The 26,751-nt window shown below is 44.4% G+C and overlaps 1 protein-coding gene across 2 annotated transcripts in view; it reads left to right on the top strand.

Annotated features, from left to right (window-relative positions):
• Positions 1-277: 277 nt before the first annotated feature.
• The window catches only part of LOC147626287 (P-loop containing nucleoside triphosphate hydrolases superfamily protein), a 43,480-nt gene continuing 17,006 nt past the window's right edge, over positions 278-26,751 (top strand). Inside the window, exons 1-9 of one of the 2 annotated variants that reach the window (XM_086816437.1) lie at positions 278-669; positions 6,614-6,828; positions 6,907-6,969; positions 7,192-7,302; positions 7,442-7,516; positions 7,623-7,691; positions 7,982-8,047; positions 8,176-8,253; positions 8,361-8,525. In XM_086816437.1, the coding sequence (XP_086672563.1) occupies positions 405-669; positions 6,614-6,828; positions 6,907-6,969; positions 7,192-7,302; positions 7,442-7,516; positions 7,623-7,691; positions 7,982-8,047; positions 8,176-8,253; positions 8,361-8,510 (1,092 nt within the window). In that variant the 5' untranslated portion in view covers positions 278-404 and the 3' untranslated portion in view covers positions 8,511-8,525. Of the gene's footprint in view, positions 670-6,613; positions 6,829-6,906; positions 6,970-7,191; positions 7,303-7,441; positions 7,517-7,622; positions 7,692-7,981; positions 8,048-8,175; positions 8,254-8,360; positions 8,526-9,425; positions 9,525-26,751 lie in introns of those variants that run through there. The other variant, XM_086816436.1, reaches the window with a different exon arrangement.

Raw genomic sequence — 26,751 nt, 5'->3', positions numbered from 1 at the left:
AAAGCATACCTTCAAAAATAGCAAAATCTTCCTATAAGGAGGAGCAATATATATAGGAATATTTTTTTTTTTCCTACACATTGTCTCTCTTTTCCCACCTCTTGGACAAGGAGCAACTCTCTCTCTCTCTCTCTCACTCTTCCACCTCTTGGAGTCTTGGACAAGGAGCAACTCAACTCTTTGCATAGCACGTATAAAAAACCCTAACCAAGAAAATGTCTTAAAATTTCAATTCCATAGCATTTATCTTTGCATTCATTTTAGTAGTCTCTCTCTCTCTCTCACACACACACACACACACACACACACGCACACACACAAGCGCGCGCACACACTCATATCTCATCTCTCATCACTCTCATTACAAATACAAGCACAGCACGAGATCACCAACCTAGAAGGGTATGGCATCCCACGGTCTTCTTCACCTTGGGCCATTAGGTCTCACGGCCTCTTATTGCGGTAGTGGGCGGTCTGCTGTATTGCGGTCTTCCTGTAGAGCTGGCAACGTGAGCTGCAGCAGCAATTGTGCAGTTTCTCTGGGATTCAAAAAAACCCCACAACAGAGAGTGGGCGGCAGTGACCCGTGGGGCATCAGCCCATTGATAAACCTGCAACCCAGTTCAACTACAGCATCACAAAATCGCAGGTCTCTTCGCTTCTCATCTGGTTAGCTCCCCACCATAAATCTCATTATTTTTCTCTGCTTCTTTGAAAAAACTCACCTCTTTTTCTTGGGAAGTTATTCATAGAAAAAGGGCCTTCAAAGTATGCACCACTATTCAAACTTCACACCATTTTCTTTTGAAAAATCTAGATTTTTTTAAATTGAGATTTTGAAGCGGTAGGTTTTTGTACCTTTTTTGGAATTTGTAAGGTTTTACTTGTGAAATGTGAGGTCTTAATCCTTGATAGCTGGGTAGTTGTGGATGTGTTTTCCTAGTACTTTTTGTGATAAAACTTGAAATTCAAGATCAGTGAATCATAATAGAGCTGTATATTGTGTACTTAAGCTGGGGCCAATTGCTTGAAAATCGTTTTGGAGGGTTCCTCTTGCTTTATTTGTTGCCTAATTGTCGTTTGGTAATGATAGTATTTTATAATTTGCATATATAATGAAACGTGACATAGGAATTTCAACCTCGGAGGAACATACATCATATCAACAATTAGCTATATTTGATTCTATATAAATAACTTATATTACTATAAACGTATGGCAAATAGATCATTCAACAAATAAACCTTGGGTTGACCATGACAATTGGTCACATTCATGGCTCTTCTGGCCTCCATCACTTCTTCATTCATTGACAGGTTCATCGGTACTAGTTTCCCTACATGGTAAACCAAGATGCCGCTTCTCCTTACGCGGGAAGGAGTTTGGGGGAGAGTTTTTGGCGGCGATGAGGAGCCCGAAGCCGATGAACCAATGAAGTTGAAGTTGTGGTAACAATGTAGCCAAAGAGCTATTGCCATGATTGGCCTCAGCTTGGTAGATTCCTTGGTGCATCACATCGTCTTCAAGTCCACAATAAAACAAATATGGGAGAAATTGGAGAGCATTTTCGGTAATAGAATCACTAACTCTAAGGTCTTTCTCAAGCCCAAGTTTTACGATCTTAAAATAAATGAAAGTGAAGAGTTACATGATCATCTTGCCAAGTTTGGGTCGATAGTCCAGCAGCTCGCTAGTCTGAAATGCGAGCGTGATAATGAAGATAAGATGGCTGTGCTTTTAAAGAGCATGTATGGCGTGTTCAATAGACTCTAGAAGTCCTTCGCCTGGCGGCCACAACCTACGATGACCTAGTGGCGCTACTTATTGAGAAAGATAGAAGAAATAAAGAAGAAGAGCAAACAAACAGGAGCTATAACTTAGACAAAGCCTTCATCAACACCAACAATTGGAAGACATCCAAGAAGATTCAGTGTAGATATTGCAAGCGAATGGGCCACAAAGAAGCTAATTGCTTCAAAAAGAAGGAGAAGGAACAGGAGCAACATCATGCAAATCTTACTATTGAAGATGTTTTAGAACCATCTAAGGAGAGAGACAAGGATGCTGAAAATGAAGAATTTCACGCTATCATTGCTCAAGTTCTGATTCCTTTCCCATGTTATTCCCTGTTAGTAACAAGGGCGGTGTCGAAGAACTATCCAACTTCATATGCCTGACTGGAAAACTACTATGATGGCACGGAGGTGCACATGCATAGGTAGGTTATTCCTTTGTAGGATGTGATGGAAGAGGGGGGGGGGGGATAGGGGGTCTTCCTTTCATCTTGGGTCACACCTGTTAGCAGTCATCTCCTGTTTGTACCATATTACTCAGTAGGGAGTGAGGGCCTCTGTTGTGGGTGTGCTCGCCCAGTTAGGAGTACTCTCCATTTTTTTCTCATTTTTTGTGTTGTTTTCCCAGTTTTGCTAGTCGTGGGGGGACTTCCTGTGCTGGCCGACCATTGTGATGTTGGCCGATTTGATCTGGTCCTGGCCGACCTTGTTTTCTCCTGGCCGACTGCCATATTTGCTGGCTGACTGGTTTTATTCCAATCGTGGACCTCTTTGTTGCTGTCGGCTGTTTTTGGGCTAGTCGACCAATAGCCTAGGGTGGTATAAATACCACCCTTGCCCCCACTTGTCATTTGTACCGGATCTTGTTGTATATAGCAGAGTTTATATAGCTTTTCTCTCTCTATACTTTTGCGTTTTCTTTCTCACAGTAGTTGTCTCATTTTCTGCTGTGCATTCCGACATGGTATTAGAGCCCTAGGTGGCTTGAAGCTTGGAGACAGTGAGAGCTTGAGGGTTTGCTGTTTTCTGGTACTGATTGGAGAATTTCTAGGCTGTTTGGGACTTGGAGAAGCAGGTAGAAGGCGGCCATCATTGCTGGACAGCCACCTTGCATAGTGTTTGTAGCCTCTTCTTCATTGTTTTTCCCACCCACCCTCCCTTCACAAGACCTTGTGAACCCTTGAGATGATAGATTTGCTTGAGATGGTTGAGAAGCATGTGAAGATCTCCACCCTCCCCACATTCCCGGTGGATCGATAGTTGGACGGGACAACTATGGCATCTGGAAGGTAATGATGGAGTCTGTCTTGGAGTCTTATGACTTGGCTGATTTCATTGTGGTTGGTGTTCCAAGGCCAGAGTTGGAAGAGGGGGAGCTTTTACCTTCTTCCAGGAAAGAACGGGAGGCTTAGGCAGAGTTATGGGATCCTGTCAATGCCCGTGTGCGTTCTTTCATCTTCGTTAATCGCACACCCCATGACGCTGGCCTGAGGGATTTGGCAGCACTTGGCTTCTTTGTATAATAGGGTATCACCCATGAAGCAGATTTCCTTAGAAGTGCAGATGCGAGTGATGGATCTTGCAAAATCTTCGACGATGCGGGAGCACATCAACAAACTCCAGGCTCTTTAGCAGGAGGTTCTTCAGGCTAGGAAGGAGATATCTTTAGAGGACATGGCCATCACTGTGTTGTGGCATCTGACTCCTTAGTACTCAACTTTGTATTCTTCTTTGATCACCAGTGGGAGGCTCAGCACCATCACATGGGAGGAGCTTGTGCCTATGGTTTTGGACCAGGAAGAGTAATTTATGAACCCTCCACAGGGCAGAGGTTCTGAGGCCTTGATTGGCCAGCGGTCGAAAGGCCGCCGCAACAACAAGGGCAAAGGGAAGTCTTCACAGGTGAAGTCTTTTGAGCAGGAGCTTGACTTGGATCGTGACGCCTTGAAGGCCGAGCGGATCTGTAACCATTGTGGCGAGAAAGGTCACTATTGGAGGAAATGTCCTCAGCGAAGCACCATGAAAGGTGCAGATTCCTTAGCTTTAACCGTGAAGACTCTAGCTTTTGTGCGCTTGGAGATTATGGACACCGGAGTTTCATCTTCTTCGAGCAGAGAGGTGGTTGGACTCACCGCTAGGGATACTCGGGAGTGGATTCTGGACAGTGGTGCTTCTAGGCAGTTTCGTCATGGCCACTTGAATGTGGATATGTTGCGGCGGGCTTTTTGGGACCAAATTGTGGATGGCTTGCTAGATGTTGGCAGCAAGCAGGGACATTCTAGTTCTTGCGTTCGTCAGTCAGAGGAGCCTTTACAGTTGAACTATACTTTGATGTCTCGTATCATTCAGGACAAAGAGCCCACGTTCGTTAAGGAAGCTCTTTCCCAGGAGACTTAGAGGAAAGCCATGCAAGTGGAACTTGAAGCCATCGAGAAGAATAACACTTGGAGTTGGTTCCGAGGCCGTCAAAATAGTCTGTCATTGCTGTCAAGTGGGTCTATAAGACCAAGTATATGTGTGATGGGTCAGTGGACAAGCACAAGGCCAAACTTGTGGCTAAGGGCTATGCGCAGCGGCTTGGCATCGACTATGAGGATACCTTTGCACTGACAGTGAGGATGACCATGATTCGGACAGTTCTCGCCCTTGCCTCTTCTCAATAGGGTGGCCCATATATCATATGGATGTAAAATTTGCGTTCCTTAATGGTGACTTGCAGGAGGAGGTGTATGTGGAGCAACCTCTAGGCTTTGAGGTTCCGGGATCAAAGGGGATGGTTTACAGGTTACGGAAGGCCTTGTATGGTCATAAGAAGGTTCCAGGACTTGGAATCAGAAGATTGATTCCTTCTTTCTACGGAAAGGTTTTCAGAGATCAGTTACAAATCCTAACTTGTATCTCTTTCGGAAACGCAGTATGGTCACTTTGATTATCCTTTATGTGGATGATCTTATTCTCACTGGCGATCATGTGGAGCACATAGCTGAGACGAAGGTTGTCTTGTCAAAGGAGTTTGAGATGACCGACTTAGGCTTACTCCATTTCTTTTTGGGATTGGAGATTTGGCAGACCTAAAGGGGGTTCTTTGTTTTAGAGCAGCGGTATGTTCATGAGTTGCTGGAGACCTTTGGGATGGAGAATTGCAAGCCTATTTCTTCACTGATGGACCCAAATAACAAACTTACAGTTAATGATCCTTGTGAGTAGGTTGATGCCTCCTTGTATTGGAAGCTTGTTGGCTCATTGATTTGGCTGCTCAACACCAGATTGGACTTGCCCTTTCCAGTGGGGCTATTGAGCTCATTCATGCAGACACCTTTGAAGACTCATTGGGACGCAGGATTGCGGATCTTGTGGTATTTGTAGGGTACGAAGGATCTTGGACTCTTCTATGACACTAGAAGGGAAACAAAGGACCGAGTCAGACTCCAAGGTTGGAGTGACTCAGATTGGGGAGGAGATCCAGACACGAGGAGATCTACATTAGGCTACAGATTTACCCTTGGCTCAGGAGCTATTTCTTGGAGCAACAAGAGGTAGCCAACTATTGCCTTGTCTTCTACAGAGGCAGAGTACCGGGCTGCTTGTGGTGTTGCTTGCGAGGTTGTGTGGCTACGGAGGTTACTTGGTGAGATTGGGTTTCCACAGAAGGAACCCACGGTCATCCAATGCGATAACCAGAGTTGCATATCTATTGCTCGGAACCTGGTCTTCCATGCCTGGACCAAGCACATACAGATACAATTTCACTTTGTTCGTGAGAAGATCTTGGCTGGTGACATCTTGCTTGTTTATTGTTCAACGGGGTATATAGCAGAGTTTATACAGCTTCTCTCTCTCTATACTTTTGCGTTTTCTTTCTCACAGTAGTTGTCTCATTTTCTGCTGTGCATTCCGACAACCTCCTTCACTCTGAAGGGGGGTTTTGTTGGGAATCGGAGCTCCATGTGTGAAACAGCCATTATATGTTTGTAAGTGTGTGTGTGTGTGTGTGAACAGCCTCTTAGGCTGAGGTATTATATGTGTGTGTGACATGAGTAGTGATGTCAATGACTCCCATTCGGAGACTGATCTGCGACCTTGTACATCTTCACACTAGGCTCACAACATGCTCTTGGCCCATCAAAAAAAGTGATCGACTATCCTAGAAGCTCCCTAATGTCCGCGTGGCACCCTAAGAGAATGGTGCACATGACATTTGGTCTCGCAACTTAGGATTTCTCAATGTTTTTTGGTTCTGGCAGTTTCTTTGTCCAATTTAGGGTTAGCCCTTGGTGCTAGGAGAGCACTGTATGTGTGGGGGAAAGGCGACTTTTTTTAACGTGTTGGAAGCTCACGATGATCACCCCTGGTCACTTTGGTGCAGCGAGCAGCCCTCCTTCGAATTTAGTTATCCTCCACCCATGGGTTCGGAGTATAATAGGGACTAGGGTAACTGCAGCCTTAGCTGTTAGTACATTGTTAGGCGTTTAATCATGTGGACTTTGTTGTGATATATTCCTATGAACAATAAATTCCACACGCAAACTCATGAGATTTAGGTTGAGAGAATGTAGACAGTGCATACAGTTCACTAGTTGGTTCTAATTGTTTTTGGAACGACCAAAGTCGCTAGGTGCTTGGTAACAAGCTGTGTTGATTTTAGAGCCTCTCAGAACCCCTAGTACTTGGTATCAGGCTGTGTTAATTTTGAAGCCTTTCTTATCTCATAAAAGCTTTGTTGAACTCAAACAAAAGTGCAAGCAAACATATGAGGGTAGATTTAAGGGAGATATGCATAAGAAATCTAACCAGGCTGTTTTTTTTTTCTGCTTCTTAGATGTCAGATCAGTGTTGACTCCAGCAGAGCTTGAAACTGGCTTCGAACAAATGGTTTTAGGAACCCAAAGGAAGTATTACATGCTCGGTGGCAAGGGTGGCGTGGGAAAGACAAGCTTGGCTGCTTCTCTTGCAGTAAAGTTTGCAAATAGTGGGCATCCGACATTGGTGGTTTCGACAGACCCTGCCCATTCTCTGAGTGACTCATTTGCACAGGTGTGATTTTAATTGTGTTTGCAAACCACGTGACTGTGGGTCCTATGAAAAAAATTATTCATATTGCTTGTTTGGCAGGATCTAACTGGTGGTATGCCTGTGCCTGTTGAAGGTCCCGACTTCCCACTTTTTGCGATGGAGGTATGTTATTGGTGGGTTTCTTGAAGCTTATATCTGTGCTCAAGCTGTGGGTGGCAGTTTTTGATTGTAGTTTTGGGTGGCTGTGGCATGATTTCATGAGAAGGAAGAAGAGGGGGGGGGGTGAGGTAGAGGCCTTGTCTAGCTCCGGTGGTGGCTATGCAAACTGAGCCCCTTTTTTAGTATTTTTTCTTAAAAGCTCTTTGGCTGTCAATGACACACCAGATTAATCCCGAGCAAGCAAGGGCGGAGTTCCGTGCAGCTACTTCAAAGGATGGAGGGAGTGGTGTGAAGGATTTTATGGACAGCATGGGACTTGGTGGATGGGTGGAACAAGTAAGTAGGAAATTCAAAGTATATCCATTGTCTAGCAGAGTAACTGCTGCCTGGCTTCCATATACAATGCCAATTTTTTCGAAAAGACTAATCATTTAAATTATTGTAATTTGAGCTCTTTTCGTGGTAATTTGTTAAGTTAGGTGAATTGAAGCTTGGGGAGCTGCTAGATACGCCACCTCCTGGCCTCGATGAAGCTATTGCTATTGCAAAGGTTCCCTTTTAATGCCATTGCAGTCATCAATGTACTGTGTTATCATGCCAACAAAAGGGTCATGTATGCTGCTTTATGGTTCACTTCCCTGTTTTTATGTTGGCAGGTCATTCAATTTATGCAGGCGCCCGAATATAGCAAGTTCACCCGCATAGTGTTTGACACAGCTCCAACGGTTAGTAGTATCAATACATTTATATGCATCTGTGTACATGTGTGTGCACGTGTGTGTGTGCGTCATATGTAGACATTTTGTCCGACAATGCCCACACGCATGCATGTGCACACACACAACACACACACATTCACATGCATGCATGCAAGCGCACACATATTGGCAAGCCCTTGCCTGGGTGGCCATCACACCATGCTGCCCAGCTGGGGCGTTAGTTTGGACCCCTAAATATGACTCAACTAAAAAAGTACATGCACTGCCATCCTTTTATGGAACATTAATTTTTGCAGGGTCATACCTTACGCCTGCTTTCTCTTCCAGACTTTTTAGATGCTTCTATAGGGAAGATTCTCAAGGTAGCTTTGAATTCTACCTCTCTTTGAGGCTTTATTACTAACCTTATTAAATTATGTAAACAAATTAAGTTGAAAGCAGTTAGTTATAGTCAACAAATCAATTATACTAATTTTGCTTTGTCATTCAGTTGAAACAAAAATTATCATCTGCAACTGCAGCCATCAAGTCAGTGTTTGGACAATCCAGCGATGGAGGGGACAGTGCGGTATGCCTCTTGCCTGGACCTTTATGTGTATGAACACAAGTATGCCTCTAGCTTGTACCTATTTGTGTATGAACACAACTATTAATTTAAACTTAGCTTCTTTGCAGCATACACACTTCTACAAAACAAAGAGAGTACTGGTTTTAGTGCCTGCTTGCATTGTGTCTTCCACCTCCACAGAAGTGATAGAAACTTGGTATTGTCATCTATTCATAAAGACTTCTCCACAGAGGTGGATATGTCTAATTCTACATTAATTATACATAGGTTACGTATGGTATGTTTTCATACATTAAGATACATGCATGTATGGCGTGAGTGCATTCATGCATTCACGCATGGATGTAAGCAAGAGGTGCTAAAGAGATGGGAAGCAAGCAAGAGGGGCCAAAGAGATGTTGTGCAGGGAAGAGATGCCAAAGAGATGAAAAGCAAACGGTAGCAAACAATAAAGGAGATGTTTTTGAAAGCCCTACTCTCGCTTGGGTGCATCCATGTCCGTAAGTATTGACATAGGGGTGTTTGGTGCATATCCAGTATGGATGTACTCACGCATGGATGTAAGCAAGAGATGCCAAAGAGATGAAAAGCAAACGGTAGCAAACAATAAAGGAGATGTTTTTGAAAGCCCTACTCTCGCTTGGGTGCATCCATGTCCGTAAGTATTGACATAGGGGTGTTTGGTGCATATCCAGTATCTACTTTGCTTAATTCAAAGCTTTCAACCCTTGGGAGAATAGTAAAAGGTATGTAATGTACCATATGGTACAATAAGATCTGTACCACAGATGGGGTTTAAGTATGAGCATGGAGTCTACTATTCATGAACATGCACCTACCCGTGGGTGCTGATGATGTGACTGGGGATGTCATAGCTGCTAGTCTGTGCTATGTATAATGGAGTTGAATGGTTTGAAGCCTTGTGACCAGACTTTTGTGAAGTTAAGATCACACTTTTGTTTTGGTAAGTAAGGGAGGCAACCTAAACTTTCCATGGAGTCTGCTAAGCAACGGATTCATTGAAAAAAGAGAAATTTTAAAAGATAGGGAATTGAGGTCAGTTTGCATATTTCAAAGTGACATGTGAGAGATGTTGGGAAAAGGCTTGTTTTGCTTTAGAAAACAACACTCGTTCAGCATCTTATTGGTTTTTCTTCTGTTTTCTTTTGCAGACGGATAAACTTGAGTTGTTGAAGGAACGCATGGTGATGGTGCGAGAAATTTTTCGAAACAAAGAATCAACTGAATTTGTCATAGTGACAATACCTACAGTATGATCCTTAATTCTGCCTCTTTATATCACTTATCCAAAATCATAGGCATTCTCTCTCTCTCTCTCTCTCTCTCTCTCTCTCTCTCTCCGGGCAGAAATGGAAGCCCTAAAGGCTATTGTCAATGACCATACAGTGGAGGAAGGGGAACTGAATATATAGGAGGGTCTGTGCATGCACATGGACATGCTTTATCCTAGGCTAATCCGTGATTTGCAGCAGATAAAAACATCAAGATTTGAGCAGTTGTAGCTGTTAAGAGGCATGTGGAGGCATGATGTGTGGACCAGGACCCTGTCGGCCAGCAGTTTAGCATGTATTTGAGGTGGTTGGTGAAACTGGCCTCTGGTAGAAACCAAAGTGCGGTAGACTAGCAGTCACCCAATCCAATTGTAGTCCAGACAAATAATCAAATAAACAGGAGCTAGAGTGCTCCAAAACAAAAAGGAGAAAGACACTTGTTGGCCCCAAAGCTTGGCGCCCCTTTTGGTACTTCTTTATTCAATTTCAATGGAAAGATTTAGATGATTACAACATGGCCATCCATGGCTCGTATGTCTGCAAGTCCAATCTGCCAATCCTCAGTACCTCTTAGCATAGAGGTTACACAGCCTTGTGTCCCAAGAACACCACACTGTTATCACCTCTAATCTGCTAAGTTTGTACATCCATGAGGCTTTGAATAAGCATCTGACTGAACCATGCACATAGCCATAATCTCAGCCATGAAAACCAGTCCACAAACTCATCCAAAACAGCCCACAAACTTGTCCTGTTTCCACCCTCTGAACTGCCAAACCCTTCCTCTCACAAAGGGCTAGAGAGAACCACTCTAGAGCAGTCTTGAAAAGAGAGACTTCAAAAGACATCACCTGCAGTCCCACTTGCTCACAAAGAAAGAGAAACTTACAGTCTTGATGTCGGTTTCCACAAGGATGAAAAGACTCGAGGAAAAGCCTCGAATTGTCTTGTCCTCTTGTCTTGCAGCCGGAAGAGGGAGAATACTTGTGAGAGAACCTGCTGTCCAGCCTTGTGTTCCCTTCTCACAACTCACACTTCCCAACTGACAACCATCTTCTTGCCAAAAGCAAAGGAGAGAGAAAAGAAAGAACGTGTTGGCGCCTGTACCTTCTGCAATTCAGCAACCAACTAGCTCTTCAAGAACTAAAGAGAGAGAGAGAGGAAAGAGTCTTGAATCTCTGTTCTGTAGCACAGCCAGCAATCAGCCTTTGACTTTTCCCCCATGAAACCAGTCGCCTGTATCTTCTGCAGATCTGCTTAGGTGTTCACCATAGAAAGGGGGAGGTCCATACACTATTCAGCCCCTGCCCGCCAGTCGCTCCAAGATGAAGTACACCTCTGCGTATGCATGCAGTTAACAGACAGAGAAAGGGAAGAAACTTTGTAGCTGTTTTTCCAGGCTTCAGAACAACGCTGCCCTCCTACAGTCTCTCCAAAGGCAAGAGGAAGCGAGGAGCAGCCCTGCAACCAGCTTGTATGCCTTGTTTTCAGAAAAGCTTCCCTCTCCCTTGCGCTGCCCGCCAGCCTTCTATTTCCAAAAAGCTAGAGAGAGATAGAGAGGGAGGCGTGTACTCTAAAAGTGGAGTAGCCCCCTCTCCCCATAAAAATCCTAGGGGCCTCATAAAGTTAGTCCCTTGGTCCCCCTTCACACTTGGGGGTCCACATGTTAACTTTTTGTCCGGCCACCCAAGTATGAATCATTAAATGTTTATCTTGCTCACCGATCACCATGCCCACACTTGTGCTGTACCAATTTCACAGGGTCATGACATACCCCCCTCTTGAAAAATGGCAAGCGTCCTCGATTGCAGTCTGGTGATACAGCAAGACATCCAAAGTGAAAAGTACAATATGGCAAGATCAGCGTCCCAATCTCTCTAAGCCATGCATATGCATGCATATGTAGCAACATTCACTGCAAACCAATGGTGTAGTAATAGTCCAAGTTGTATACCACTGTGAACCATACACAACCACAACATCCAATGTGACTAGTACACATATATCATAGAAGTCCCATAAACAGATGTACTGTCAGCCATCAGTACCTTCGGGTGAGACAAAAGCTGCACCAAGCGACCTCTAGATGTCATCTGAGCCTGTCTGTATCAAGGGAGCGGAGGTGCTACTCCCCTCTTGAGCATCAGGCAATGCTCCAGACCCATGCTGTGTCGAACCTGAATGAGCCGTAGCAAGAGTCGGCTCCAACTCAAAGGCATCGAGATAAAGCTACAAAACCCGAGGTGAATCTGCTAAGTCACCTTCCTCCATCCACTTCGCATCCATTGGTGAATAGTTCTTGAACTTCACAAGATAGCGACGAGAAACTTTACCTCGTACCTTTCTTTCCTTATGTGCCAGTATCTGCTCTGGAATAAGAACCTCATCAAGTTCCTCAACTTCCGGCTGAGCCTCATCTGATACATCCTCAGGCACATCCCCACAGAAAGGTCTAAGTAGACTCACATGAAATGCATTGTGAATCCTGCAGTGATCTAGTAGCTTCAAACGATAGGCCACCTCACTAATCTTTTCCAATACCTGAAAAGGTCCATAATAGCGCATGCTCAACTTAGGGAATAAGCGCTCTTTACCCTTCATCTTTTTGAGCCTAGCTTTCTCAAATCGCAAAAGAACCCAATCACCCAATGCAGACTCTAATGCACGTCTGTGACGGTCTGTTGCTTTCTTTTGCTTTTGCTGAGTTTTCTGGAGTGCCAACTTAACTCTCCTATAAGCTTCACCCATGTTCTCCACATACTGGTCAGCCTCAAAGATCTTATCCTTTGTGTGCAAAATAGGTGGTACCTTCTTCCCTCCTTCCACGATCTCAAAAGGCGCCTTGTCCGTCGAGGTATGGACGGTGTTGTTATAAGCAAACTCCACCAAAGGAAGATACTTTTCCCATTGTTGCTTGTGCTCTGACACATAACACTTAAGAAGATCTAACATTGTGGAATTAGGCCTCTTGCGAGACTGACCATCTGTCTGTGGATGAAACGATGATGAAAACTTGAGAGTTGTACCCATGTTGTCAAACAACCCTCTCCAAAATAAACTTGTCATCTGTGGATCACGATCACTAATGATAGACGAAGGCATGCCATGATACTTGAAGATGTTCGCCATGAACAACTTCACCATGTGATCAACTTTGCTTGTGCACGGGAATGAAATGAGCCTGCTTACTGAACGTGCATATGATAGTCCAAATGCCATCATTCCCCGTTTGTGTCCTCGGAAGATCAAATATAAAATCCATGGCAATGCTCTTCCATGGTCTATCTGGAATAGGTAAAGGCTGAAGTAACCCTGGTGTCTTCTGACGGTCAAACTTCACCTTCTGACATACGATGCATTGCCTAACAAAAGCATCAACATCTCTTCTCAAGGTCGGCCGATAAAAGAAAGCCTCAACTGCCTTTATCGTGGCATCAATACCTCTATGACCTCCATACGGTGGAGCATGACTTTCAATCATAACCTTGAGTCGTAACTGCCTAGTAACACAGTCTGCATCGACAACATCCATCCCTGAGAGTATAATGATCATGCTGTTGACTCTCAGACATCTGATCATAGACCCTTCCAAAATCCTCATCTTGGGCATAGTGCTCTTTCATCTCATCAAGCTCATGATAATAAGCAAGTGAAACTGCTGAGACCTGTGGCTTGTGTGACAAGGCATCTGCCACAACATTCTTTTTACCTTCCACATGAACAATCTGAAAGTGGAACATAGACAGAAAGTTGGCCCATGTCATATGCTTCTTATAAAGTTTAGTTTGCGTGAGGAAATAACGCAAGGTCTGATGATCTGTCTGCACAGTGAAATCAGCCCCAAGCAAATAGTGTTTCCATGTAGAAAGAGCATGAATTATAGCCAACATCTCTTTCTCATAAACCTGTAAATGCTTCTCGGCATTCTGTAAAATATGACTCTCATAGGCTATCACATGTCCTCCTTGCATGAGAACTGCCCCAATGCTGTTCCCACATGCATGACACCAAACAACAAAAGCCTTTCGGAGATCCGATAATACCAATACAGGATCCGAAGTAAGCTTTTCTTTAAGCTTTTTAAAGGCTGCAATTTTTCGATCAGCCCATCGAAACAGAGTTCCCTTCTTTGTTAAAGCATGAAGGGACAAAGCAATCTCAGCAAAATATCGTATGTACCGCCTGTAATAGGAACACAATCCCAAAAAGCTGCGTACATCATGCACGGTCCTCAAATCTGGCCAATTGAGAATTGCTTCCACTTTCGAAGGATCCATACGGACTCCATCTTTAGACACGATATGCCCCAAGGAGTGTATCTCTTCCAAGAAGAACTCACTCTTCTTGCCATTAATGACCAACCTATGCTTCCGGAGTTCTTCAAACACAATGGCCAAATGCTTCCTATGCTTCTCCTCTGTGCGTGAATGCACAATCATATCATCAAAGAATGTGCCCACAAACGCTCTCTGAGGTCGGAAAATCTTGTCCATCATCCTGTTAAATGTGGCAGGAGCATTTGTCAAACCAAAGGGCATGACCAAGAACTCGTATAGCCCAAAAGTGGTCTGAAATGCTGTCTTATGCACATCCTCGGGTCTAATGCGAATCTGATGATACCCGCTTTCAAGTCTATCTGACTAAAGACTGTCACCATTTGGCCACCCAATTGGTCCACCCGTGCTTTCTTATCATGTATGTACATTGGACTGGTGTCCATGGCAGTTGTTTATGCCGGGGATTGATGCCACTCATGTGATACTGTAGACTTGGCTTTCTGTTGGGAAATGTGCCTCCGTGTACATGTCCGGAAATGCTTGGTGGATTGGTGTTCCATTGGGTATGGTACCTTGTGTACTTGCCTGGAGCACGTCTATTTTGGTATAGTCTCATGAACGGGGATTGTCCATACCAATGTTGCATTGCATAGCATCTTTATGTGCTTGCCTGCAAATGAAATTGCATACTGTTTTCATGCCTGCATGACCTATGTGTAGTTCCGGGCTAGGGGACGCTCGCCCGTGAACCGTGCGTGTGAAACTGTCTGCTGACATGGTTGTGTGGCATGTGAACAGGTGGTAAGTATTACCCAATCTAGGCTCAAATAGCCCTTAGGACTTAGCCAATATTTATAAGTGAGTGCGTTCCCACTTAAAGTTTGGGTGCCCAAAAGTCACTTATAAATTATGACCGCTTCCAAGTTCACACTCACTGAAGTCCCGAGGCGGACAAGACTCAATGTCCAAGACCTGATCCTCCCCTTTTACTCGTAAATGGGCATCTCCCCATGTCCCTTCACCTGATTGGACCTCAATTCACTTACTTATTAGGAGAAAATTCGTGTTTTCTCTTCATGAAGATTTTTGGAGATTGAAAACTCTGTTTTTTCACCATTTCTCTCCATTTCCAAGCTCTCCATAGCCATACCCAACTTGCTAGGGTGTTTTCCAAGCTTCCAAGAGTGTTTCCAAGTGCTAATCACTCTCCCACTCACTCCCAATGAGACTGAAATTCAGCAAAACAGCTCTCATTTTTGCTGTAATTTTTGGTCTTTTTGCTGAAAACCCTAATTTCAGCCTTCCTTTCTCAAGTTGAACCATAGGGGAAGATTTCCCAAGGTTCCCTTCATCCTCTTGAAGACTTTTGTCGTGAAGAAAGGGGACAAATCAAAGATCTCAACACTCCAAGGACTTCCATCGCGAAGACTTCCGCTGTCATCGACTCTACTTGCTATTGGTAAGCTTTTATGCTTAAATATGGGAGCAAGTAGCAAGAGGGAGGAACCGGATTACAAGATCACATACCTTGTGTAGTGTTCTCTTGTCCTACGTGCTCTCTTGCAGATTGTTGCTACCATGTGTTGGTGGAACAATAGAGAGCAGATGGTAGGGAACATGGGCACTTGGGAGGGTAGTGTGGGTTGCAAGTCTACATCGACAACCACTTGTTTGCAATACTGTATTCATATGCATTGGTATGGAAATCTGGTCAGAAATGCCCATGACACTATGTACTTGATTCTCCCAAGATTAATATACTTTATTTGAGGGAGGGGTCGGTCGTTCTGGCTCATTGTGTGTCTCTTGTCAATTCAACAATTTACTTCTTGTATTTGAGCAAGTGTCCATCAAATCTTAGTATATTTAAGTGTATTGATTAGCACTGTGCTCAACCAAGTTACATTGGTATCAGAGCATACGGTTCTCTTTCACTTCTATCGTGAGAGACGATCATCGTGAACACTAGCTATCTCTACACTTAGAACATTATGGACAGCCATACAATGAATGTTGGAGATGCGAATACAAGAGGCAGGGACAATGAAATGCATGCCTCCAATGCTTTAGAGGATAAGCAAACTCATGTGGTGCACAATAGGGAACATGAATATGTGGGACAGCCGTCCCGTGGCAAAGAGAAGATGCAGGAAGAAGAGTCCATAGTCTTGAGGGCTGAACTTACTCGTATGCAGAAGAATTGAATCTCTACCGCCGCGAGGATCTGTCACCATTTGGCCACCCAATTGGTCCACCCGTGCTTTCTTATCATGTATGTACATTGGACTCGTATCCATGGCAGTTGTTTATGCCGGGGATTGATGCCACTCATGTGATACTGTAGACTTGGCTTTCCGTTGGGACTTGTGCCTCCGTGTACATGCCCGGAAATGCTTGGTGGATTGGTGTTCCATTGGGTCTGGTACCTCGTGTACTTTCCTCGAGCATGTCTATTTTGGTATAGTCTCATGAATGGGGATTGTTCATACCAATGCTGCATTGCATAGCATCTTTATGTGCTTGCTTGACCAATGTGTAGTTCCGGGTAAGGGGACGCCCGCCCGACTCAATGTCTAGGACCTGATCCTCCCCTTTTACTCATAAATGGGCATCTCCCCATGTCCCTTCACCTGATTGGACCCCAATTCACTTACTTATTAAGAAAAAATTCGTGTTTTATCTTGAAGATTTTTGGAGGCTGAAAGCTCTCCATAGCCATACCCAACTTGCTAGGATGTTTTCCAAGCTTCCAAGAGTGTTTCCAAGTGCTAATCACTCTCCTACTCACTCCCAATGACTGAAATTCAGCAAAACAGCTCGCATTTTTGCTGTAATTTCTGGTCTTTTTGCTGAAAACTCTTATTTCAGCCTTCCTTTCTCAAGTTGAACCATAGGGGAAGCTTTCCCAAGGTTCCCTTCATCCTCTTGAAGACTTTTTTCGCGAAGAAAGACCACAAATCAAAGATCTCAACACTCCAAGGACTTCCATCGCGAAGACTTCCCCTGTCATCGACTCTACTTGCTATTTGTAAGCTTTTATGCTTAAATATGGGAGCAAGTAGCAAGAGGGAGGAACCGGATTACAACATCACATATCTTGTGTAGTGTTCTCTTGTTCTACGTGCTCTCTTGCAGATTGTTGCTACCATGTGTTGGTGGAACAATAGAGAGCAGATGGTAGGGAACATGGGCACTTGAGAGGGTAGTGTGGGTTGCAAGTCTACATCGACAACCACTTGTTTGCAATACTGTATTCATATGCATTGGTATGGAAATCTGGTTAGAAATGCCCATGACACTATGTACTTGATTCTCCCAAGATCAATATACTTTATTTGAGGGAGGGGTCGGCCGTTCTTGCTCATTGTGTGTCTCTTGTCAATTCAGCAATTTACTTCTTGTATTTTTGAGCAAGTGTCCATCAAATCTTAGTGTATTTAAGTGTATTGATTAGCATTGTGTTCAACCAAGTTACATTGGTATCAGAGCATACGGTTCTCTTTCACTTCTATCGTTAGAGACGATCACCGTGAACACTAGCTATCTCTGCACTTGGAACATTATGGACAGCCATACAATGAATGTTGGAGATGCTAACACAAGAGGCAGGGACAATGAAATGCATACTTCCAATGCTTTACATGATGAGCAAACTCATGTGGTGCACAATAGGGAACATGAATATATGGGACAGCCGTCCCGTGGCAAAGAGAAGATGTAGGAAGAAGAGTCCATAGTCTTGAGGGTTGAACTTACTCGTATGCAGGCTCTTCTCCATGCACAACAAGAAGAATTGAATCTCTATCGCCGCGAGGATCCATTGGTACATGACCGTTTGAAGGCCAAGAAAGCTGAATCTTATATGGATCATGCAATGGCAATGATTGCTTAAGAGTTGCACATGCAACCGAGGGATGCAGCACGTGCATACTTGGCTCGTACCGAGGATGCCTATGCAGAAAAGGCAACCATCCCACATGTCTTGGAATCCCCACAAGTACCCGAACAAGAACTTATGTCTAAGAGGATGAATCTCCATGCTATGGGAGAGGAACAATCAGTGACTTTACGCCATGCAAGAACACCTTATGTAGCTCGTGAAGGATACAATGTTTATGGCAGTGGTCAAAATGTATGTCAAATGCCATTGCCGGTTGAAAATGTGCATGCACAACACATGCAACATGGGCTGCAATTTTCTGTTGGTGCAGGTATTCCGCGTATCTCTCATGCCACTCATGCCTTCGAGTGTGCTCGTGAGGGAGAAGTTATGGCTGAAAATGTATCAATGCATGTTGAGGGGTCAGCCATGCCTCATGCTTACAGGGCACATGTATCTATGCCTTATGCACCACCTTTTGGTCCTAAAATGATGCCAGTCACAGGGGCTGACCCAATGGACAAACATGGGGGAAAACATGTTGAGATGCACACACATACATCAAAATCTCGTGACTTCAAAGCCGGAGACAAATCTGTGAAGTTTGACACATATCATGGAGAATATGATGCATCAAAGGCACTTGCTTTTATTGCCCAGTTTGATATTGCTTTCAGTGATGAGGATTTCACTCAGAAATCCATGATCCGGCATGTAAGCATATTCATGAAAGGCACTGCTGCCCATTGGTGGCTCACGGAGAAGCTCTCACCGAATCCTGTTAGATCATGGGAAGAGTTCAAGGAGAGGTTCTATGCTCAATTCTTGCCTCCCAATGCATTGAATGAGATAACAATGAAGTGGGATTGGGTAAAGCAAAATGAGGGGGAATCGGTAAATGCATATGTACAAAAGTTTTGGAAAGTGCTCTTGGAGGTGTCTCCATTTATGCATGTCACCGAGGCGGAAAGGAAGAGAAGGTTTCAATCGGGATTGCAACCCGTGTACAAAGCGGGACTACAAATGTATCTTGGTCATACCTTACATCAATTAATCGCAGCCGCCACCGCCACCGCCACCGCCACCGAGCAATTGGAACTCAAATTGAGTCGATCCAATAAGGCTAAACCCTCATTTCAAGGCAAAGAGAGGGTTGTCCAAAACCTGCAAAATGATGGACAGCCACCTATAAAGGACCAAAACCAAGATAAAAATGGTCTAAAGGCTCAAAATAACACTACCAAGAAGCGTCCCTTCAAATTGAGAGACTATGGTCTCACTCCGGAATAGAAAAAGCAATATATGAGTGAGGGGAAATGCTTTACTTGTGGTAGCACCGAGCATATTGCAAAGGCATGCCCAAATAAGAAGCAACGTGATAATGCAAACGCATCAAAGCCTAATGTGCATATGGTTCCGGCATGAGATCCGTAGTATTCTTGGATTATGCTCTTACTACCGTAGGTTCATTCGGCACTTTGCATGGATTGCTTCTCCTCTACATGATTTGACAAAGAAGAAGGCCGTGTTCAAATGGACTAATGTAGAGAGAGATACATTCCTCAAATTGAAAGATGTAACTACTCATGGTCCAGTGTTGATCATTCCGGATTTGCAAAAGCCTTTTTGTGTGGAATGTGATGCATCTGGAAATTGCATAGGAGCTGTCCTAAATCAAGAGGAACATGCCATGGCTTATGAGAGTCGTAGATTGCATGATGCAGAGCTATCTCTTGGTATTTATGAGAGAGAGCTCTTGGCTGTAATTCATGCACTTACTATATGGAAACATTACCTTCTTGGGGCTAATTTCACTGTGAAGACAGATCACCAGAGTTTGAGGTATTTTCTTACTCAAACTAAGTTGTCAGAGAAGCATATGAGGATGGCCAATTTCCTCTCTATGTTTCATTTTCAGATCTTGCACACCCCGAGAAAGAAGAATGTAGTGGCCGATGCATTGTCACGAAAGCCGTATGTAGCAGCTATCTCGGTTGCCTCTCATGGAGACTTGTCTACTATGCGTGATTTGTAACATATGGATGCTGATTTTGCCACTATTTGGGCTGATTTGATGGCTGGTCATGCACATGCCTCATATGTGATCAAAGAGAGTTATCTCATGAAAGATAATTGCCTATGTGTGGTGTCTGACATGAGGCAAAAGGTTTTGGATGAGTGCCATGCTCCTGCATATGCTGGTCATAGAGGCATAATGCCTACTACGCACATGATTGAGAGGTATTTTTTTTGGCCAGGTATGCGGAAGGACATAGAGGCACATGTACGTGCATGTATCACCTGTCAAAAGGTCAAATTTGATAGGCAAAAGGCACCAGGTTTGCTTTAGCCATTGCCTATTCCTACGCAGCCATGGGAAAGTATTACAATGGATTTCATTATGGACTTGCCACGTACCCAACAGGGTAATGATGCAATTTGGACAATTGTGGACAGGTTTAGCAAGCAAGCTCATTTCTTGCCGGTCAAAAAGACCATCAAAGCTGAGCATATGGTTAAAATATATCTTGTACAAGTGTTCAAACATCATGGAATGCCGAAGTCCATTGTGGGGGATAGAGATCCCAGGACTACAAGTCTCTTTTGGCGGGCCTTATTTGATAATATGGGCACCAAATTGGACTTCTCGTCAGCTTATCACCCTCAAACGGATGGGCAAAGTGAGGCTGCAAATTCAGCTGTGTTGGATCTCTTGAAATGTTATGTGGCGGATCAGAAGTCTTCTTGGGAGAAGTACTTACTGCTTGTGGAATTTGCATACAACAACACGGTGCATGCATCTACAGGAAAGGCCCCGTTTAAGATTGTTTATGGTAAGGTGGTTTTGCCACCCATCCTTCGCACAAAGGATGAGATATTTGCCAGCTGATGAGTATGTAAGAGACTTGGATATTGCTTTTGCTCAGGTGCGGACAGCCATTGCAAGGTCACAAGACAAGCATAAAAAGGCTTCCGACAAGCATAGAAGGCAATTGGATGTTAAAGAGAATGATTGGGTATTGCTGAAATTTGAGAAAGCAAGACTTGCAAAGAGGCCTGGCAAAGAGGGTGCATATCCTAAGCTTGCAACCAGGTACTATGGGCCTTTTCGAGTGATCGAGAAGATCAATGAAGTGGCTTTCAGATTGGCATTACCTAGTCATTGGCACATACACAATGCTTTTCATGTGAGTCTCCTTCGCAAGTATGTAGGGCCGGAGCCCAGTGAAATGGTCATTGAGGATCCACCAGAAGTGGATGAGCTTGAGGAGATCTTGCAGCCAGAGCAGATTGTGTATCACAAGGAACGCAAGCTTGCTGCAGGCAAAGTTGTGAGGCGTTACCTTGTGAAGTTTAGGAACTATCTTCCCATTGATGCTAAATGGGTAGATGAAGAGTTCTTCAGAGATTTCCCGCATGTGCTTCCGACATATTTGGATGCTTTTCAGTTGCGGACAACTGTTTAGAAGCCGCCCGGGGAGGGGGGGGAGGGGGGGTATCACCATTTGGCCACCCGTGCTTTCTTATCATGTATGTACATTGGACTGGTGTCCATGGCTTTTGGTATAGTCTCATGAACGAGGATTGTCCATACCAATGTTGCATTGCATAGCATCTTTATGTGCTTGCTTGCAAATAAAATTGCATGCTGTTTTCATGCCTGCATGACCTATGTGTAGTTCCGGGCTAGGGAACGCTCGCCCGTGAACCGTGCGTGTGAAACTGTCTGCTGACATGGTTGTGTGGCATGTGAACAGGTGGTAAGTATTACCCAATCTAGGCTCAAATAGCCCTTAGGACTTAGCCAATATTTATAAGTGAGTGTGTTCCCACTTAAAGTTTGGGCACCCAAAAGTCAATTATAAATTATGACCGCTTCCAAGTTCACACTCACTGAAGTTCTGAGGCGGACAAGACTCAATGTCCAGGACCTGATCCTCCTCTTTTACTCATAAATGGGCATCTCCCCATGTCCCTTCACTTACTTATTAAGAGAAAATTCGTGTTTCTCTTCATGAAGATTTTTGGAGGTTGAAAACTCTGTTTTTCCACCATTTCTCTCCATTTCCAAGCTCTCCATAGCCATACCCAACTTGATAGGGTGTTTTCCAAGCTTCCAAGAGTGTTTCCAAGTGCTAATCACTCTCCTACTCACTCCCAATGACTGAAATTCAGCAAAACAGCTCTCATTTTTATTGTAATTTTTGGTCTTTTTGCTGAAAACCCTAATTTCAGCCTTCCTTTCTCAAGTTGAACCATAGGGGAAGATTTCCCAAGGTTCCCTTCATCCTCTTGAAGACTTTTGTCGTGAAGAAAGGCGACAAATCAAAGATCTCAACACTCCAAGGACTTCCATCGCGAAGACTTCCGCTGTCATCGACTCTACTTGCTATTGGTAAGCTTTTATGCTTAAATATGGGAGCAAGTAGCAGGAGGGAGGAACCGGATTACAAGATCACATACCTTGTGTAGTGTTCTCTTGTCCTACGTGCTCTCTTGCAGATTGTTGCTACCATGTGTTGGTGGAACAATAGAGAGCAGATGGTAGGGAACATGGGCACTTGGGAGGGTAGTGTGGGTTGCAAGTCTACATCGACAACCACTTGTTTGCAATACTGTATTCATATGCATTGGTATGGAAATCTGGTCAGAAATGCCCATGACACTATGTACTTGATTCTCCCAAGATCAATATACTTTATTTAAGGGAGGGGTCAGCCGTACCGGCTCATTGTGTGTCTCTTGTCAATTCAGCAATTTACTTCTTGTATTTTTGAGCAAGTGTCCATTAAATCTTAGTGTATTTAAGTGTATTGATTAGCATTGTGTTCAACCAAGTTACAAAGACCGTGGAGTCCTGTAAGCGGTCCAATATGTCATCGATCCTCGGAATAGGGAATCGATTCTTGATGGTGTTCTTGTTTAGCGTCCTGTAGTCTATACACATGCGCCAAGAACCATCTTTCTTTTGCACTAAGAGCACAGGTGAGCAAAAGGGTGATGAGCTAGGCTGAATCAACCTCTTTTTTAACAACTCCTGTACCTGGCTCATAATTTCTTCTTGTTGGGCTACACTAACATGGTACGGTGGTCTATTTGGTGGGGTACTCCCCGGACTTAGATCAATAGCATGATCTTTTGGCCTTCCCGGAGGAAGTTCTCTTGGCAATGACTCGGAAAAATAATCTTGTAACTCATGTAAGAAATCAGTCCTGTCTTTATCTAACATAGACAAATTAGATTTAGACTCATCATCTTTTGCATCCTTTACAAAAACCAAGTACACGGAAAGATGCTTTTTCATTACTGATGAAATGGCTGAAGTCGATACAGGAACAGATTTCCCTGTAACCTTTACATCCAAAATATGCTCTTTCGCTCTATGAGTCAAACTAATCTTCTTGTTGTACATATCCTCCACCGCATGTACTCTATGGCACCATGGCATACCCAACAAAACATCTTACCCATGAAGTGGCATGATAAAGAACTCCTCATTGTCCACACAACCCTGCACATGAAGCCTTAGCTTCCCAATAATAGCAGTAACGGGTTCTGCATACCCAAGATAAGCCATATTAGCCTCATACAAAGGCCCCATCTCCTCTGCGCGGATTCCCAATTTGCTAGCCAAATCCGGTGAAATAAAGTTGGCTCTAGCACCTGTGTCAAAGAAAATCAAGGCATTCTGATCTCTCACTTTTTCCCATGCCCTGCACAACTCAGTCTCTTCACCACCTGGTTGTTCGCCAACAAGATCAGGAACTAACCCTGCAGAAGGCTTTGGTTTCTTAGACTTGGGCACCCCTTTTGTGTCAGAGTCCTTTTGGGACTTACGCTTGGGACAATTAAAAGACATGTCCCTCCTCAAGAACTAAAGAGAGAGAGAGAGGAAAGAGTCTTGAATCTCTGTTCTGTAGCACAGCCAGCAATCAGCCTTTGACTTTTCCCCCATGAAACCAGTCGCCTGTATCTTCTGCAGATCTGCGCAAGTGTTCACCATAGAAAGGGGGAGGTCCATACACTATTTAGCCCCTGCCAGCGAGTCGCTCCAAGATGAAGTACACCTTTGCGTATGCATGCAGTTAACAGACAGAGAAAGGGAAGAAACTGTGTAGCTGTTTTTCCAGGCTTCAGAACAGCGCTGCCCTCATACAGTCTCTCCAAAGGCAAGAGGAAGCGAGGAGCAGCCCTGCAACCAGCTTGTATGCCTTGTTTTCAGAAAAGCTTCCCTCTCCCTTGTGCTGCCCGCCAGCCTTCTATTTCCAAAAAGCTAGAGAGAGAGATAGAGGGAGGCGTGTACTTTAAAAGTGGAGTAGCCCCCTCTCCCCATAAAAATCCTAGGGGCCTCATAAAGTTATTCAAACCTTTGTAGGGGCCACTTATGGATTTTAAAACCCACCTAGGGACCACCCAAGGTTATGAACCTTAAAAACTTATTCCCTTGGTCCCCCTTCACACTTGGGGACTTGTGCCGTACCAATTTCATACGGTCATGACAGTTGGCAGCCTATATATTTATTCATGCCCATTGAACTGGCCGACAGCTGGACGGCCAGTTCGTTTACTCCCCCCAAGGCCTATATCGAGTCCTTTGAATCGGTGCCTGAGGAACATCCTTCACCTTCTTGATGTTAATTTTGTCCATGTTTACTTGATGTGGCTCGATGGGCTTGCCTTTGCTCAATGAGATGGAGGTTGCAATGACAATACACTAACCGTTCCAATTGGGTAGTGCTAAGCTTGTTCCTCTTCTTTGTATGGAAGAGGGCCCAGGAACTCCAGTTCCTTTGACAAGGACTCGAGCTGCAATCTTGTGAGAGAACTCTAGTGGCAAGGCGTTTTAGTCATTAAGAAGACAAGAAACACTATAAGTGTCATATATGCAATATGTATTATCTTACGTGAATCACGGTTCACAAGTTTTAGACTCACTAGATGAGGAGTGCTGAGCCCACATCTGTCCACCCGTCACACAAAAGAGTGCAACCTCGAGCTGCAATCTTGTGAGAGAACTCTAATGGCAAGGCGTTTTAGTCATTAAGAAGACAAGAAACACTTAAGTGTCATATAGGGAATATGTATTATGTTACATGAATCACGATTCACAACTTTTAGACTCACTAGATGAGGAGTGCTAAGCCCACATCTGTCCACCCGTCACACAAAAGAGTGCAACCATACTTCACCCATGTGGCCTTCAAAGGCTCTCTCTCTTGCTTCACATGCAATGTCTCCCTTCTCAGTTTTTCCTTACGCAAGGACTCATAATTGGGTCCCTCCCACTCATGCCCTATGCGGCTGATTGCTTTAATTGCTTTCTTCCAATACGAGGGGTGCATACCATATTAAATGACAAAGCACATTGTATGAAGAGCTTTGTCGACTCCCTAGTAGCTTCATTTATAGCTTTCTTCTACAAACCTGCTCTTATCTTTGCTCTTTGTAGAGAGCCTCTGGTGGGCAAGCCGGTTCTATGGGCTCGTGGAGCTGAGCTGCATTCAATGTTACCAGAAACACTTTGAGCAGGAAAATCAGATTGGTTGCCCATGTCATGCCTACTAGTCTTGGCTCTCTTGGATACATCATCAGTATCCTTCTCATCCTGTGGGTGGGGTGAAATCCTCTCTTTGCTTTCTTCTGTCTCCTCCATGCTTGTAAGGAATCATTAGCTTGCTTGGGAACATTCTTGCATGAGGAAATCCCTTCCCCTCTCAAACCCGATAAGTGTGCTGTCACACGGGTTACACTGCCACCTGCTATCAAAGCACAAAACATATACTTCCATTCTCTGATCCTGATTTCTCATAGGTTTACAATTTTGTGACATGTTTCCATGCAACATCCTTGGCATGAGGCATGTTCCTCGATGCTAATGTATTCTGATTTTTGGGAGAGATTGGGGCAGCCTCACACCAAAAGCCCTAATTTCAAAATCTGATTTTTTCCCAAAAAATCAACAAAAGTGGTATGTATAGATTGTGCTCAAATATGTGTGAACGAAGTCCAGCAGGCTGTTAGCATTCATCTCCTGTCTGTACCATATTATACCGTAGGGAGTGAGGGCCTGTGATGTGGGTGTGCCCGCCCACGGGAGGAGTCCCCATTTTTTTTCCATTTCTTCCCCAGTTTTGGAGGCATGTAGTCGTGGGGGGCTGTTTTTTCTTCTCTGGTCGGCCTGTAGGAGTCGGCTGGCCAAGAGGGGCCTGACTAGGGGCTGGCTGACCTGGTCGTGGGGTCCATATTGGGGGCTGTCGACCCTGTTTACACAGGCCGACTGGCTGTCCCAGCCCATATATAGATGGACACCTTGCCCCCCCCCCCCATCTTGTACCGGATCTAGCGTGTACATACCAGAGTTTCACACCACATCTCTTCTCCAACATTTCTGCATTTTTTGCTCTCTGTTTTAAGTCTCATTCCCGCTGCACATTCTGACATGGTATTAGAGCTTAAGGTTGCTTGAAGCTTTGGAGACGGTGAGAGCTTGCGGGGCTGCTGGAGCCTCTTCTTCAAATTTTTTTTTCCTAGCCACCCTCCCTTCACAAGACCACGTGAGATAGCAGATTTGCTCGAGATGGCGGATAAACCTGTGAAGATTCCCACCCTCCCGATGTTCCCAGTGGACCGACATTTGGACGGGAACAAGTATGGCATTTGGAAGGTGATGATGGAGTCTATTTTGGAATCTTATGATTTGGTTAACTTCATCACGGTTGGAGTTCCAAGGCCAAATCTGGAGAGGAAATTTCACTATTAGTCACGACAAAGCGGGAGGCCCAAGCACAGTTGTGGGATTGTGTCAATACCTGTGCACGCTCTTTCATCTTCCTCAACTGCACACCCCGAGTGATCAATCATATCAAACACATGACGCTGGCTCGAGGGATTTGGCCGGGTATCACCCATGAAGAGAGTTTCCTTGGAAGTGCAGATGTGAGTGATGAATCCTGCAAAGTCTTCGACGATGTGGGAGCATATCAACAAACTCCAGGATCTTTAGCAGGAGGTTCTTCAGGCTGGGAAGGAGATATCATCGGAGGACATG

Source organism: Cibotium barometz, chromosome 22 (assembly GCF_041138505.1).
Source record: "Cibotium barometz isolate CiBa-2024 chromosome 22, ASM4113850v1, whole genome shotgun sequence".
NCBI lineage: Eukaryota > Viridiplantae > Streptophyta > Polypodiopsida > Cyatheales > Cibotiaceae > Cibotium > Cibotium barometz.
The sequence above is the reverse complement of the archived record's forward strand: the minus strand, read 5'-3'. Positions and strand labels throughout refer to the sequence as shown.